This window comes from Pagrus major, chromosome 4 (assembly GCF_040436345.1).
Source record: "Pagrus major chromosome 4, Pma_NU_1.0".
NCBI classification, from domain to species: Eukaryota; Metazoa; Chordata; class Actinopteri; order Spariformes; family Sparidae; genus Pagrus; species Pagrus major.
In genome coordinates, this window is record NC_133218.1 from 4,997,464 (window position 1) to 5,013,938 (window position 16,475).

General features: G+C 39.5%; 1 protein-coding gene across 4 annotated transcripts; it reads left to right on the top strand.

Annotated features, from left to right (window-relative positions):
* The first annotated feature begins 593 nt into the window (after nt 1–593).
* On the top strand, nt 594–15,730 carry LOC140994173 (kinesin-like protein KIF23). Of its 4 annotated transcripts, XM_073463721.1 has the most exons (23): nt 594–636; nt 2,005–2,071; nt 2,412–2,540; nt 2,933–3,038; nt 3,333–3,469; nt 3,572–3,684; nt 3,839–4,009; nt 4,763–4,875; nt 5,293–5,414; nt 5,652–5,754; nt 5,925–6,004; nt 6,108–6,227; nt 6,341–6,500; nt 6,629–6,793; nt 7,134–7,300; nt 7,400–7,573; nt 11,285–11,491; nt 11,731–12,075; nt 13,169–13,402; nt 13,612–13,700; nt 14,661–14,721; nt 14,887–14,918; nt 15,058–15,730. In XM_073463721.1, the coding sequence occupies exons 1-23, from the start codon at nt 623–625 to the stop codon at nt 15,071–15,073; spliced, it is 2,925 nt and encodes a 974-aa protein (XP_073319822.1). In that variant the 5' UTR covers nt 594–622; the 3' UTR covers nt 15,074–15,730. The 4 variants fall into 4 exon arrangements, with proteins under 4 accessions (XP_073319822.1, XP_073319824.1, XP_073319823.1 ...); XM_073463723.1 differs by lacking the exon at nt 11,731–12,075; XM_073463722.1 differs by lacking the exon at nt 13,169–13,402 and having other exon boundaries at nt 15,058–15,172.
* The last annotated feature ends 745 nt before the right edge of the window (nt 15,731–16,475 follow it).

Genomic DNA, 16,475 nt, shown 5'->3' on the forward strand with positions numbered 1-16,475 from the left:
TTCACAATTGAATTAGTAAAATAACGTTCTTGTCTATTGTCATGTTTTCAAAATAAAATATCACTGACATAATTTTTCATACATAAAATAATAAAAGTATAATTGTATTTGTAAAAGTAATTATAATTGTAAAAGTATTTGAGTGCATTTTTAGTGACCCTGGGTCATTTTTTGCAAAGGTGAGGAATTAACTTCAAATTAAATATTGTTCCTTTGTTTTGTTTTAGACCACAACAAGAGGAGTACTACTGAGCTTGTGAATCAATGAGATAGTTGATGAATAAAATAAAGAAGTAGAATAAAATTACATAAAATAAAATACATTTTTATATTCAGATGAAACATTTCCCAAACATGATGTACAGGTTAAAATTTATCTTTTCACACGATTCAGCTGGCTCAGTCCTTGAGCCAGGAGCTGGGGGCGGGACTTCTTCCCTGGACGCTGTGTCTGCATTGTGATTGGGTGAAATCTCAGAGGGGGCGGGAGTTCCGCTCCTGAACGCGGTGTCTGTGCTGTGATTGGTTAAAATGCCAGACACTCGGAAAAACGTTTAACAACAGAATTTTCAAATCGAGAAGAGGCACTCTCGTAGTGGAGGAGAGGAGTTTAACACCAACAATGCAGAGACCGGGGTGAGTTTTACCACCTTTTACATAGATAAACTACTAAAAATCTACATCTGCGCTCTGTGTTAAAACCTAGCAAAATTATCCAAGTATCTCACGTAACCTGCGAGCGGTCTTTTCTAGATAAAGAGAGTAACTGTTAACCGTAGTCGGCATAATGAGGAGGGCTAAGCTAGTTCAGTCGCAGCTAACGCTGTTTGACTGTCGACCAACTGGTCAGTATTGATGTTTGAGCTCAGTATTTACTTTTCAACTAACGCCATGAGAGATTCGTGTTATAACATCAACCCTGTGAAACGGGCAGCCTTCAGCTGAACGTTTACGTGGCAAATTTAATGTCAAGTTCTTATATTTGTTGGCCATTACCTGTGAATTAACGTTAGCAATTGACACCTGAGCTAATATGAGTTTAGCTAGTTAGCTTAACAGTAGATTAGATGGAAAAAAAGTAGATTAATAGGTTTCTTTTTAATTTTTCACCCTCTTGTTTTAACTTCTTGTTTGGCTTGACCTTTAAACATTTATCCTGTTATAACAGTGTCCTGCTGTTACTCTGTCAAAGCACTCAGTAAACTCTGTTTTTAAAGGTGGTCTATAAATAAAGTTATTATTATTAGTTGGGCACATATCGAAGAATTTTACACTGTATGAACAAAATTATGGGACACTTTTGCCCACCACATATCTGTGTATAACAGTTACACATATGCAATGTCACTTTTGGTCTGGTGTGGTTTCTTACATGGTTTGGTTTTGGCTCCTCACTGCCAAATGGAGAGATTTTAATCTGATATACAAACTATTAAAGGCAGTTTAAGACGAGACAAGCATTTCCAATTTTGTGGAAAACCCTGTCCGGTCCCTATATGGTAAATTACATAAAGTAATAGTTGTCTGAGTTTGGTGTGGAGATTTACTGGCAAGCACATCCAACACCTTGATGGTGAGTTTGACCCGAGAGTGTGAGCCAGGCAATGTACAAGTGTAATTTAATTGAATTATGTGGAGTATAAACTAACATGTAACAGTTAATCATAATATAATCGAAATGCGATATGGCCAAGTGCAATATTCAGATCAAATGAGGTGCATTCTCTTGATAAAGTTAAAATGTGTCATACCATTTAAATGAAGTGTTTTGGTCTCACAGAGACACCTCCAGCCTATAAATTATATTCTTCAGACATAAGGGAACATGCTTGTTTATGTTTCAGAGACTCAACCCAAAATGATTATAATTTCTGTTTTTTCAGTGAAAATGAAATGCAAAAATTACTATTCGCACTAAAATTGAGTATTGCAATATCTGTCAAAATAATCGCGAAATTATTTTTGGTGTTTGACATTGATTCTGTTTTGTTTTCTCTCTTGCAGCAAAGGGAAGACTCCTCGAAGGCATGGCCCAAAAAAGGCATCCAACACAGAGAAAGATCCTGTTGGAGTAAGTGAAGAATTGACTTTGTTATTCCTCAAACTGAAACAGCATCACACCACAGCCACAGTTAAAAGAGTAGCTTGTTTCTGTAGTTAAGCCCTCAATAGAAATGGAAGAAAAGTCTGTCCTAAAACTGGATTTACAACGTGCTTATCTAGGGATTCTTATGAACACAACATATCAAGACTTAAACTCATGAAGTCAGAAGGAAACATTTGATAGTGGCTGACACCATAGACTCATAGATCCTTTGAAAAATTTTGTTTAAATGAGGCTTATCTGAATGTAGTTCTTCCAGTTGTAATGACCATATCGCACACTGCTATCGACTCATTCATCTCTGCAGGTATACTGCCGTATACGTCCACTTGGAGGTGAAGATGAGGAATGCTGTGTTGAGATGATCAGCAGCTCCACTATTCAGCTACATGCTCCAGACGGTCTTAAAGCCAACCGCAATGGGGAGTACAAGGAGGTAAGTGTGTTGCAGCCCTATGTGCTTTGGAAGTAATCTGAGCATGTAAAGCAAAATTACCATTTATACTTGTTTTTGTTTCCACCTGACATCTCACTCCAGAACTATTATCTAAACAAGATGTTAAAAGTAAAAAATAACCGACACTGGCAGCCACCAGGCATATATTTATTTTATTTTATTACTCAGCTAAGAAAAAAAGTGGCACAACAAAACCGAACAAAAGAAATCCTTTGTTTGGTCATAGTTGTATTCAGTAGAGACCTCAGACTTTCTTGGACACCAACAGGTTTAATGCATGATGATGATGATGAGGATGATGATAATAACTCTTCTTTTCCATTTTCTGTTAAATGCCATTCATATTTATTTTTTTCTTTCTTTATCCTTAGACACAGTACACCTTTAAAAAAGTATTTGGTATTAATACCACTCAAATGGAGCTGTTTGAGGATGTTGCCAGGCCGCTGGTAGAGGACCTCATTCACTGTAAAAATGGTAAGTGAGTTAAATGTTTTTTTAGCTATGAAATGTGTGATGTGCCCTATGCCGAATCCCATACATTGATGATTTTCTTCTGTAGTGCTCAAAGGATTATATGATCAGCTGAAAATAAATTTAAAATAGTTCTGATAATTGGTGAATAATTGGAGTTTATCAGTTTTTGTGGTCGTCTGAATAAACCATAATCACACATTCATTATATAAACCAACATGATATATATAACTGACATTTGCACTAATCCTCTCTGTGAAATGTGGTTAGCTAACTGTGATGTTCCCTGTTCATAGGTCTGCTGTTCACATATGGTGTTACAGGAAGCGGTAAGACCTTTACCATGACGGGCTCACCTGGTGAGGGTGGACTCCTCCCCCGTTCACTAGACATGCTCTTCAACAGCATCGGCCCCTTTCAGGCCAAAAGATTTGTAAGACTTTAATTTATTAATCTTTTTGGTAGTTGGTCTCTAAAGAAAGGATTACATTTTTAGAGAGCGGTGGGACATTGACTTGAAATGTTTTATCATCAGGTGTTTAAACCAGATGACAAAAATGGGATGGAGATCCAAGGTCAAGTCGATGCTCTCCTGGAGAGACAGAAACGAGACAGTCAGCCATTAGTGCCCAAAACGCCCTCCTCCAGGTAGCTATGAGTCATTTTATTTCACTTCTTACTTTATGTACTATATATGGTGTTCACAGTTATTGTTGGAATAGAAGGGAACTGAATTAAAAGTTTTTTAAAAGTTTCATTTTGGTCATCATGTTGCTTTTCTTTCGGTTCATTTTTGTTTTAGGCAGAAGACCGACCCAGAGTTTGCTGATATGATCAGTTCAGAGGAAGCATGTAAATCTGAGACTGTGGATGAAGACTGTTGTTACAGCGTCTTTGTGTCCTACATCGAGGTCTACAACAACTATATCTATGATCTCCTCGAAGATGCTCCATTTGACCCAATCAGACCAAAGTAAGAGATTACAAATCAGTGTAGAGGTTGTCTTTACAAAGCTTAGTTGAATCCAGGTTATTTGTGGTGCTATTCATACAGTACATGATAGATGGCTCTGTTCAACTGCACCCACACTGCTATGCCCAACTAATGTACACTACACATGTTTTTCTTGTAGTTGTGCACACGTCACTGCATAACAACCACTTTGACTGTGTTCCATGTATGTTCTGAATGAGTTCATTGAGACAGAAATGTTTATCTATGTTCACAAGATGCCCTTTTTAAAAATCCTGTTTTTGTTAGGTGGCTTGGTGGAGGCACGCCTGTACGGAACAATGAGTTCATGTATGTGGCCAGTAAAAGTACACTACACAGTACTCTGTTTATTCATAGTCATAACTTGGCTGTAGCTCATATGTTGCGTAGGTTATCATCAGTGCATTTCCATCCCATTAATCCAAAGCCCTGTAAATGGCATACATAGGTGTAGTTTATTAGCTTTGTGTCAATTTGGTGGCTGTTGTGTTCAAGGATTGGCTCCCTGTTGTTGCTGTTAGTATGGAGACTCATGTCATCCCTGAATGGCTCGAGCTTGTGTGCAAACCCAGTGTGCATGTGTCTGAACCCCTGAATGTGTTTCTGTCTCCCTACAGACGTTGACACTAACATCAAATAAAGCCGTTTTAGCTTTCGCTGCTCGTCTTACTAAAGCAACACATTGTGTTACATTATTGTTGTATATTAATTCTTTGCATTGACTTGTTTTAGACCACCTCAGTCAAAGATTCTCCGTGAAGATCAGAATCATAACATGTATGTTGCTGGTTGCACGGAAGTGGAGGTAAAATCTACAGAAGAGGCTTTTGAAGTCTTTTGGAAAGGTGAGTGTAAAAAAATAATCTTCCTCATAGATGCCATGTCATTGTTTACAAATTTTTAAACATTCTAAGCTGTTTTATTTATTTTCAGCCTTTATATGTTTTGATTGAAACAATTGAAACAGAATAATTATTACAATGTTTAAATAAACTTGTGTATAACATAAGGAAGCAGCCATAACTTTGCCTTGTTACCATGTCCATGCAGCAAGGATGTGGTGATCTGCAGCTGGGCAGTTTTGAGATATAGCTTCCAGTGGCCATTATCAGCATTCAAAATTAGTTGACCGATCAAATCAGCAGGAATAACTGGACAAAGCGATAAATGTGTTGCCCTTATAAAGAAATGATTTGACCTATACTGTTGCTTCTGTTGTTAGTGTTACATATTGTATTAATGACGCTCTGTCGTGTCTCCAGGACAAAAGAAAAGGAGGATAGCGAACACTCAGCTCAACCGTGAATCCAGTCGCTCTCACAGTGTGTTCACAGTGAAGCTGGCCCAGGCACCACTTGATGCTGACGGGGATCACATTCTACAGGTCATGTATCGCTCCAAATTACATATTGATAAATGTTTTTTTTTTCTGTATGTAAAACCTTGAAATCTGTTTGTTTTTATGATAACGGTCTATTCAGAGGAAAGCAGTCAGTCCATTCTGATTTTCAATTTAAGCTAATCAGTTTGTGACAAAACAGAGCCAATATATACAAATCATGTAGTCAAAAGGACTCCAGGCAGTGTTTAGTGACACTAACGGTGTGATCTTAAATTACAGGACAAAAACCAGGTGAATGTGAGCCAGCTGTGTCTGGTTGACCTGGCAGGCAGCGAGCGCACCAGCAGAACCAGAGCCGAGGGAAGCCGCTTGCGTGAAGCAGGTCAGTTCCTTCATTATTCTGTCCTCCATCAAAGTTACCATTTCTGTGTATCTGCAGATTTTCACCGTTTCATTTCTTTGTGTTATAAGTTGCTATATAAGTTAAATGTTAATTGTTAATAATACTGTTTGTTCAGACACCAAACATCTCGAGTAATATCTTGTTTACAGGGAATATTAACCAGTCCCTGATGACACTGCGCACATGCATGGAAGTCCTGCGTGAAAACCAGATGTGTGGAACTAATAGGGTTGGTATTTCACAATCTTGTCATAATATTGAACTGTTGCTCTGATTTATCATTTATAATTTTACAGTAGGTACAGTTTCACAGAGCCTTTATTTCCTTCCAGATGGTGCCATACAGGGACTCTAAAGTTACACATCTGTTTAAAAACTACTTTGATGGAGAAGGAAAAGTCAGGATGATTGTGTGTGTCAACCCAAAGGCTGATGACTACGACGAAACTATGGTCAGTCACAAAGTTCACAGCAGAATTCAAACATCAGCATCTAATTTGGAGCTTTGCTGGGTGTTTTAAAGGTATTAGGATGGTCATTCTAATGGTACTCCGCTGTGCTGCAGCTGGTGATGCGGTTCGCTGAGATGACCCAGGAGGTGGAGGTGGCACGGCCGGTTGACCGGCCAATCTGTGGCCTTGCTGCAGGACGCAGACACAGAAATCAGGCCTTCAAAGATGAGCTTTCACGTCGCTTGGAAGAGCGAGGAGGTCCCAGTAATGCAGGTAAATCACCCTCAAGTCTGTCAACCAGATCACTGTGCTCATGTCAAGCTGTATTTTACATTTCAGAAATGTTCCTGTCATTTACTGTATGTTACCTGTTGCTAACAAAGTTTTCCTTACTCACACAGTGGATGACCCAGCTCTGCTGAGTCAAGTCATAGAAAGCCTTCCAGCCCTGCCTCCTTGTGAGCTGGTGGACCCAGCTGATGATCAGACGTTGCAGCGCCTGATTGAGGTGTTGGAAAGGAGGCATCGAATGCGTCGGATGATGACAGAACAGTTCAACAAAACTGGTACAGCTCAATGTCTACACCACAAATAGTTCTCTGGTTTATAGAGAGCCTACTTCATTACTGATTTTAAGCTGAAATAAAATATTGAATTTATTAAGTCCAGCAATGATGTATGAATAATTTTGAAAGGCATCATTTACTGAAACCCTGGCTCACCATCTTCTGGTGATACCTTTAGGCAGTTATATGGAGTTTCAGAGAGGCAGATGACCCCTTTTCCTGGGTTAGTCACTTAATTATGATAATTGTCTGATAAGAGTGTTTTTTTATGTTGGCAGGAAAGAGCAACCTTTCAAGCCAAATGGTTAACATCTTACGTTCATATTTTTTTCTCCTTCAGCCAATACACTGTCGTCCATGCTTCAGCAGCTTGACGGTCAGCTCAATGCAAAGGAGACCATCCTGCATGATCACAGAAGCAAAATGAGCGAGAAAGAAAAATTCATCATCAACCAGAGGACAGAGATTGAACGACTAGAAAAAAAATCTAAAACACTGGAATACAAGGTGCTTTATCACTTCAATTATTGTTATTCTAACCAAGCTTATAAAAGTAAGAATATATGAATTCACTTTTTTTCCCTTACTACTGGTCCCCCTCTTCAGATCGATATCCTGCAGAAGACGACAGAAATGTATGAGCAGGACAAACGCTCACTTCAGCAGGAGCTGGAGACTCGGGAGCAGCGGCTACACCGAGAGCTGTCAGAGAGGAGGCGCATGGAGCAGCGCATGCAGGGCATGGTGACGGACACCAAACTCAAGTGGGAGAAGGAGTGTGTAAGTCACTGCTCAAACAAGTAAAAAATAGAAATGGCACCGAAACTCATAAGATAAATAATTTATTCTCCTTATGCTTAGAAAACAGAATGTAGAAGGGTGTAGAATACACATGGAGCAAAACTACAGCAGAGGCGGATACTGTGAGCGACTGTTAAAAAATAATATACGACCTGAGCTTAAAGCAAAGGACATGTATAGGACATGAAACTGTATATTATGAATATTTTAATATTGTAAATATTGTAAGGTTAATTTAAGAGGATGGAGCCTTTACCAAATGGAAAAGAAAAGAATGAGATGCACTGATATGGAATTTCAGGGCAACCAATAATTATGCTGAGTCTGAAACAATACAAAAGATATATTTTAAGATATTTTTCTACTAATATAATACCAATATTCAAAGAGCCTTCACTGTCCCCAGATTAAAGAATACATTTATTTATTGTAAACTTGTTTGTAATATGTGTTCTAGTATGTAGACTTTATAATGCCAGACAATCTATCCATATCAAGCAACATAACATGCTGCGGTTTCTAGTTCATTCACAACAATTTAATATTAACATAACAAGCTCTATGTTTGTGCAAATCGTATCAGCTGTGGTTTGAGGAGGCCAGTAGGCAGAGCTGTCACAGACCTCACATTTCTACAGATTTTTGTACTGCTTGTTCATCCTGTTTTTGATAAATTACTCGTGGTGTCTCCCTTACTGGTGTACTGCTATGGACAATTATAATTATAATGACTTGAGTAACATATAACCCATAGGCTCTCATGTGTAAAATATAACCTAAAGCCCTTGTGCACCAACGTAGAGTATAGGTGATGAGGGGGGAAAAAGGCAGAGAAGCAAAAATCACCACTCTAAGTGGTGTCTCTAGTCGGCAGCCAATGCTCTGCATTATCAGATGTAATAATTGGCTTTCATTTCATTAACGGAACAATGATGGTAATCATTAACCAGTAAGTCATTTTCTTACTGATATAATGCATCCAAAAGAAGAAAAAAATCCAAGGCGCATGTTTTCCTTTTTTCAATACAATAAAACTCAAAGGGAATTAACTGGTGCGGTGAGAGATTTTAGTAGAAGTCCACCCATATTAGGGCTGCTCGATTATGGCAAAAATCATAATCACGATTATTTTGATTGATATTGTAATCACGATTATTAAAGACGATTATTCATTGATTTGAGAACAAGCATTTATTGAACTTTTAACTCTGGTATTTCTTTGAACACGATAAGTTTGAACTGAAAAATGCAAATAAATAAGAAAAATATTTTAATAAAATGAATTAAATAATATGTAATGTAAAAATAAAAAAACATAGGTCCGTTGTGGTGGCAAAATATAATGCTGTTGACACTTCTCTTGCAACTTTTCCGCGACATTCGTCATAAAGGGCTGATCGTGATGGTAACACTTACTACCGCTTGTCCAATGTGTTAATCAGTTAATTGAACCCCGGCTCGCTAACGGTGGTGATAGGACACATGTCTTTGGCATCATGTATGTGACGGCATCCGTTATTTCTTCATGCCTGCGGGATCCGGGTGGATATGCCTATCTTGCACAATATCTTCGTTTGTTCCGAGTCAGACTCCTCGAAACCGAAGTGTTTCCACACCACAGAATTCGCTTTATCTTTCTTCCCGACCAAAGGCTCCTTTCTGCCATCTTCTAACACATTTTTTCCAAACACGCACCGGCGTGGCTGAAAGCGAAACTGTTCAGGCGGGGGCGGGGCGGAGCGGAGTGCACAGGTGGAGATGGAAGGGTTCGCTGCATTTACCACACAAGACACGGCGTGCGGCAGAATGATCGTTTTATTACGATTATCTTGTTTTCATGATCGAGGGAAGCCAAAATCGAAATCGAAATTGAAATTCAATTAATCGCCCAGCCCTAACCCATATACTATTAATCTCTTGTACTTTTTTTATTCAGTAACCTGGCGTTCCCCTAGACAATATGTGGTAAAGGACAGGCACTTAAAAAAATACTTGCCAGTTGATTGGGAAAACTATCTGTCCATCACCGTCTAATACAGGCTTACTTCAACCAGTTTGATCAACAGTAGGAGAGCTCTGCCACCAGGGGAGCCAGTTGGTTTTTGCTGAAGTCAATTGAGAGATTAGCAAATTTATCTTTAACACTGAAAAGAGCCTTCAGTGTCGTTCTTTACCTTCCTTTTAAGTAACTCTCCAGTTCTGATATAACTGTTGCTACAGCAGCATCTCATTAATCTCTTGAGCACCACCCGACATTGTTGTTTTCTAACGGATAGTTGCTTTTCTCACAAGTTGTCACTTAATCACGCCTGTGCTCATAGGATGTTGTTTGATTGATTGATCCACTATGTGTTCAGCGCATTGCATGAAGCTTGGCTAGATGGATTTGCGCGGTCACTTGATCTCGCAAAGTCAGCTGCCTCTTGTAGTAATTTATTTGATATGTTTTGCTCTTCAAACCTTCATCAGGTAAAATTCATATCATGAATGCAAGTCAGTGTTTCCGCCAGGATTTTTTTAAAGAGTGGCGGCGAGGGTGGGCTGATCGACGGGGGGGGGGGGGGGGGGGGGTGCCCGCGACCGGATCGTCGACTAGTCGCTGATGACATCATTCATATTTTTCCCATCATAACTAAAATCCCAGGAGGAGGGAAATGCTCTGCAACAATCTGTTTCACTGACTGACAGCTCATGCACAGAAATGAGTCCACAGTACAGCAGCTTTATAAACAACAAGCTGTAAATCAGTTTGTTTTTTTGTAACATATAGCCTACAGGTGCAAAAGAAAATACTGTAGCTACTGTTCATTAAACAATTAGGGAGGAAAACGACACACAGGCCTCGTCACCATCACAGTCCTGCTCAGTCACAGTTTCACTCACAGTTTTAGTTTTTCCTGGTTGGTTGCTGCTGTTGTTGTTGTGCGCGACGTAACGCTGTCGATATGAGCGGAGTTTTGTTTTTGTTTTTTTTAATTGCCGGCAGCCCGGAAACACTGCCCGCGGAAGCGGCAGTTTCTCCTGCTCTCTCTCTCCGCGCCGGTCAAACATCAACCCGTCTGTATCTGCTCGGTTTTCCAAACACAGGTCTGTCTCTAGCGCTGTATGTAGCCTATGGATGTGTCTTGTGTGCAGACGCAACTGACAAATACTTATAGACGGACAAGCAAACTTAATCATCATTTATTTTATTTTGAAAATTGACCGGATTCTCTCGCCTTTTCTGTGCCCGACTTCCTGTCTGGTACGCGCTCGTTCTATCCAGCTTGACTGCGCTCGTATTTTTTTCATTCAGCGCACTCAGCTGTTGTTTCAAACCGCTACTCTTGTAGCCTACTGTTACATGATCAGCGACTAGTCGACGTCAAGCTCAAAACGTCATTGTGGAGCAGGGGACTAGTCTGTGCAAACTCTAGTGGAAAACCTGCTTTACATTGTTTTAACATTAAAAAAAAAAAAAAAAAATCATCATTCTGAAGGTGTGGCGGCTTTTATTTTGCCGTGGCGGTGCGCCACGATCAATTACATGTAGCGGAAACCCTGCAAGTACTTTGTGGTTAGTAGTATTAAACGTACAGTTCTTTTAGAAATGAGAAACATGAGCCCCAATACCTCAGGGAATCTTGTCGTACAGGATTAAATAAATGAGTCTGTTCTTAATTTTGTTTCCTGCTGGTGTTTTCTAATTAGGAGAGGCGAGTGAACGCCAAGCAGCTGGAGATGCAGAACAAGTTGTGGGTGAAGGATGAGAAGTTGAAGCAGCTCAAGGCCATTGTGACAGAGAGCAGTGGCAGCGGCAGCGGTCCCACTGAGCATCCAGACAAGCCTGACAGGCCGTCACGGGAGAGAGATCGCAACCTCGCTCAGAAGAGGTCTGCGTCCCCATCACCACTTCCTGTGAGTTATTTACTCTGTAATACTGTGTGTTTTATCACTGTGCATTCAATCACTCTCTTATAAAACTTTATTTAACATGGAAAATTTGCATGCTTCTAATTATTATTGTGATGATCTTTGACACAAATCCTATGATTTCTGTACTTTCTTCTTCTCTGTATCACCCTGTTGTGTTTTTGTGTTCACCTGGAGCTCCTAATATCCACAATGCTTTGCCCCATTCCCTCATCATTTTCCAGGACTTCAGCCAAACACCTTCCCACCAAAATCGAGCCAATGTTAGGGCAGTTCAGGACCCTTCCCCCACCTCCTCCTGCTCCTCCTCCTTTGCCTCCACCTCCTCCTCCTCCTCTTCAGCCTTTCCCTCAGTAGCCTCCTGCATCTCTGACTGGGAGCACAAGTTCCCTGTAGACTCAAGCAGCCAGTTTAGGCAACCTGGGACTCCCCGGTACAGGAGCCGGAATCCTGCCCCTTACCAAGGCAGCAGCAGCGTGGGTCGCAGGAGAGGGAAGCACTGGGCCCCAGAAACTGAGGCCCCTGCAACAACTCTTGTCTATGGTCTAGACCTAGAGGCAGGCTCAAGGGTTAGTGTGTGTGTTAGAACGTAGATGCCTTAAAGATTATGTTTAGTTTTTCTCCGCAAGCCTGTAGATGAAGTGTTGCCTTTGTGCAGAACTGCACCCGTAATGTTATCAGTAGATTTCTGCTTGTTTAGAAATGCATCAAGTAGAAGTGCTGGATCAGTGAAGTCTGGTGTTTCTTTATCCAGCAGTAGGAGAGACTGCTCTGTTATGCTTGTAAATCCTCTTGACTTGCATCTTAGGCCTTATGAGTAGTCATGCAATGTTTGTAGTTCTTTATGTTGCTACCAAGTACTTTCTAGAACTGCTTTTTCCTTGTAGTGCATCATCACACATTTCAGTACCACCACTTTAAATGACCAAAACTGACAATGAGCACTAAAATAAACACAAAAATAGACTTTTATCCAAAAAAACCTCTTGTCACGTAGTAGTAGAAGCAGGACTGCACATTTGCTGCAGACTGCAGAATGTTGCTTGTCCATGTAGAAATAAAAATACCAAATGCATCAAAGAAGCAAAGCTTCCACCCACAGTGGGTCTTCCAAAAGTTTAAATTGGGAGCACCAAGTAATAGCTGTGTTTATTATTTACCTGCTCAATATGTTGGGACCAAAACAGAAGTATCTAACAGTCTGATGTCCACAACTTCAGTTGTCATTTAAAAATGAAAACATTTTAAAATCAGTCACCTGTGCTTTGGATCTTAAACCTCATCTACAAACCACTTCTGTATTCCATTTGCATGTAGTCTTAGTTGCTACCCATTTCCACACCACCTTAACACTGCCTTGCATGTAGATTCTTATTCACTCTATTAGTCTGTTTTCACTGCAATTTGTTTAGTTACTTTATGAAAATATGGATTACTGGAAGGCCAGGATATTAGATGTGATTACCTCAGAAATAAAAACAAAAAAATCTCTCCAGTGGGACACACCTCATCCCTCTTTGACTTCCAGTAGTACATTTATTTTCAGCACAAGCTAACACCCTGTAATGATTGACCTTCACTACCCCGACACTTTAAATGGTCCCTGCTGGTGTCACATGTGAATAACGTCCTGGTTTGTCTTCCTCACAATGGGTTCACTAGACGGCTCCTCCAGTTCATCCAAGGCACAGGCGCTCACAGTCTGCGGGTGGGGAGAAATGGGTAGACCACAAACCAACCTCTAATTTGGACCTAGACACTGTCATGCAGCCAATCATACCCAATGCAATCAAGGTGTCCGCCCCGAACGAGAAGGCTCTGTCTAAATGCCACAAGTATGTGCTTAGACATCAAGAGCTTGCCTCCGACGGGGAGATCGAGACCAAATTGATCAAGGTAAAATTACTTGATTGTTTAATTTGAGACTCCTGATTATTTAATATTGTGCATGTGACTTTGACTTAATCACATTTTGATTTCACAATGGTGTCCTGTTTCAGATTTTAATGGGGGAGTGATATCTTTTTCACTGTTCTTTGTGAGTGTGAGTTTCTTCCTGTATTCTCCTTTGGACATTTGTGTGAAGCTTCTCTTTACTCTCTCAGGGCAATGTTTTTAAGACCAGAGGTGGAGGACAAGCTGTGCAGTTTACTGACATTGAGACACTAAAACAACAGTGCCCAACAGCACTAAGGTAAAGTATTTGTAATATTTGTATGTGTACCGAGCAATATGATATTATCTGTAAAATGGTATCCTAAAATATTTAATACTGTTCTTAAATGATTCCCATAGGAATAGATTTAATATATTTGACAGCATTATGTCATGATTACAAAGCAACCATAAATGAACCTCTTTTACATTCAGACCATTGCCAAACAAGTTCACACATTAACCTCTCATAATTGCAGTATACTAGTTTTTCAATATTGTCAGTATTTTACAACTGAAGAGGGGAGTTGCTACAGCAACGATGTTGAGCTTATGGCAGAGAACCAACTACTGCAAGGGGGAGACAAAAGTACCGCACTGCAGATTTAAAACACAAATGAACTTGTATTAAAGTGCCACATATTTTTAGCCTGATAGCAAGACCCTTCAAAATGTATACGATTAACATTCATACAGCAAAGTGATTTTGCAGGAGAAAGTCGGGGAAGGATCAAAATTAAGATGAAAAAAAAAAAATCATCCACAACCCCACCACACCCAGTGGAGTGGCTTTTAGTCGGGCTTCTAGCAAAGAGTTATGTCCATAAAACAAGCAGATGGAAACACATGGAATAGCATGGAGACATACGATTCTGTTCAAACTGTCTTTGAACAGAATCAGCACTGTTTAAAAGAAACTGGAAAAAGAAATGTGTGTGTCTCTCTGAAAAACTGGTGGATTGACACCAGAACTTGTGACCGTAAAATATAGGCCTACTGTATTTTGGGTATTTTGTTAATGAAACCAACCTTGGAAATTAAAGGTTTGTGATACTGAAACAGTAAGATTTTAGAGTTACAATTTTTTCTAGTTTGTATCTGTTATATTATACAGTCAACACATTCTATTTAAATCAATTGAATGTAAGATGAAGTTCAAGTTCCTCTTTAGCATGTTCCTTCTGTCCAGGGAACTGACGAAAGCTCTTTTTTATTTCAGTCGCAAGAGGCGATCAGGGTCTGGAGAAGGACCAGTTCAGATCGAAGACATAGAGAACAGGGTAAGCTCTTAATTAAACTAATAATGGAAAATCTATATATTAAATTACGGTGCGATTTACACTATGCTTATGCTTTCTGGTCACTTCAGTGTCCAGTCAACGTAAAGTTTATGCATTTAGTCTAATGTGTGTGTTAACCCTTTTCCACCCTTTTCCTTCCATAAGGCTCCAGTGGCAAGCACGCCTGGTTTTCAAAAGTAAGCAAATAAACCATGTGTGCTCACTTTTGTGTTTGTTTGTATGCACTGTCTGTTAAATGTTAAATAGTGGACAACATTCTAGCTGTTACCTTTAAAAGTCAGGTCATTAAGCTTTGTGTTTTTTCTTTTCTTCCAGACGCAGAAAACCTTAAGTTGCTGTACATATGAAGATTTTGCCTGACTATCGGAACAGTGAAGGGACCGTCATGTCAAACTATGCATCATTTTGAGAGTTGGAGCATTTTTTCTATTACGTCTGATCTCCATTATAAATTAATAGGGTGAAATTATAATTTAATCATCACTAAAGTGGCATTGGTTAAACAGTGTAGAATATTTCACATGCATTTGCTGGATAAGTTTGCTTTTTGAATGCTGGATTATTACTTCTTAAAGACATGGATATGATTCTTCTGTGATAAATGTAATGTTTTGTTACTAATGTTATTGCTCTCTTTAACTGCAACCCAAAGACTAGAATGTTTGAGCTTTCGAACAATAGATTTTTTATTCTAATTTTTTAACTTCATAGTGTCATCTTACTTTTTTTCAAGGGTTATTCATGTAGTGGATGTCACACTGAGCATACGGCTGATTTAAATAATCATCAGCAGTATGTTCACAGTTGCTCTGTGTACAGAACACAGTTGTTTTGTAAATATCGAGCTGTCTAGTAGGTTTTGCTTCAATCCATCTTTGACCAACTGTAAATAAGTTTTGAGGCTTTTTACCTTTGTGTATTCCAACAACTCCGAAGATGTTTAGCACGCTGCTCTTTTTGGTGGCATTAAAATATACTCTAACGCAAAGTTTTGTCGTGATGATTTCTTAATCCATGAAGACAGAAGGGTTTAAAAACCTACATCTCGTAAGGCCGTGAACATATCCAAAACACGCCCTTTTTCTTTTACTGAGCTTTGGAGGCTCCTTTACACATTGATGAGAGAGAACAAGGTAATTGACATTTTGCTAAATATCTTTTAATTCGACTAAATCAAAAAAGAATACATTTTTAGAGGCAGAAGGATTTTTGGCAGCATGATGAAATGGGTTGCACACGTTATGCTGCAAATTATAGCTTTTTTAATTAATCTTAATGTCAAGGAGACTTCCTGTCAATAAGCTGTATAAAGAGACTCCACAAGCTAGAGGTCAAGCACACACATTTCCTCTGACATTTTGTCAAAGCCACAATGACCCACTCAGCCTGAAGTCAAAGGCTCACTTTAGGGCTAAGCACACAGTTTGCCTTGCTGACAAGTCGACACTTTATCCTTGTTTGTGCAACATTTTTGGCCTGTCAACAGGTGAGAAATGTCAAACCAAACTACACAACCAGGTAGAAGCATACACTAGCAAGTCTGTATATGTTTCTTCTCACCACTGCTAAAATCCTGTGGACTGGATCTCTGCTTGCGTTCTGGTTGTGTGAAATTCCACCAACATCTTTCAAATGCTTTGAGGATAAAGGTGTTGGATGACAGATTGCTGTTGTGGCATCAGCTTCTTGGACAAGCATTTGAGAGCTGTGCGTCATCCAAAACAAAGCATAAT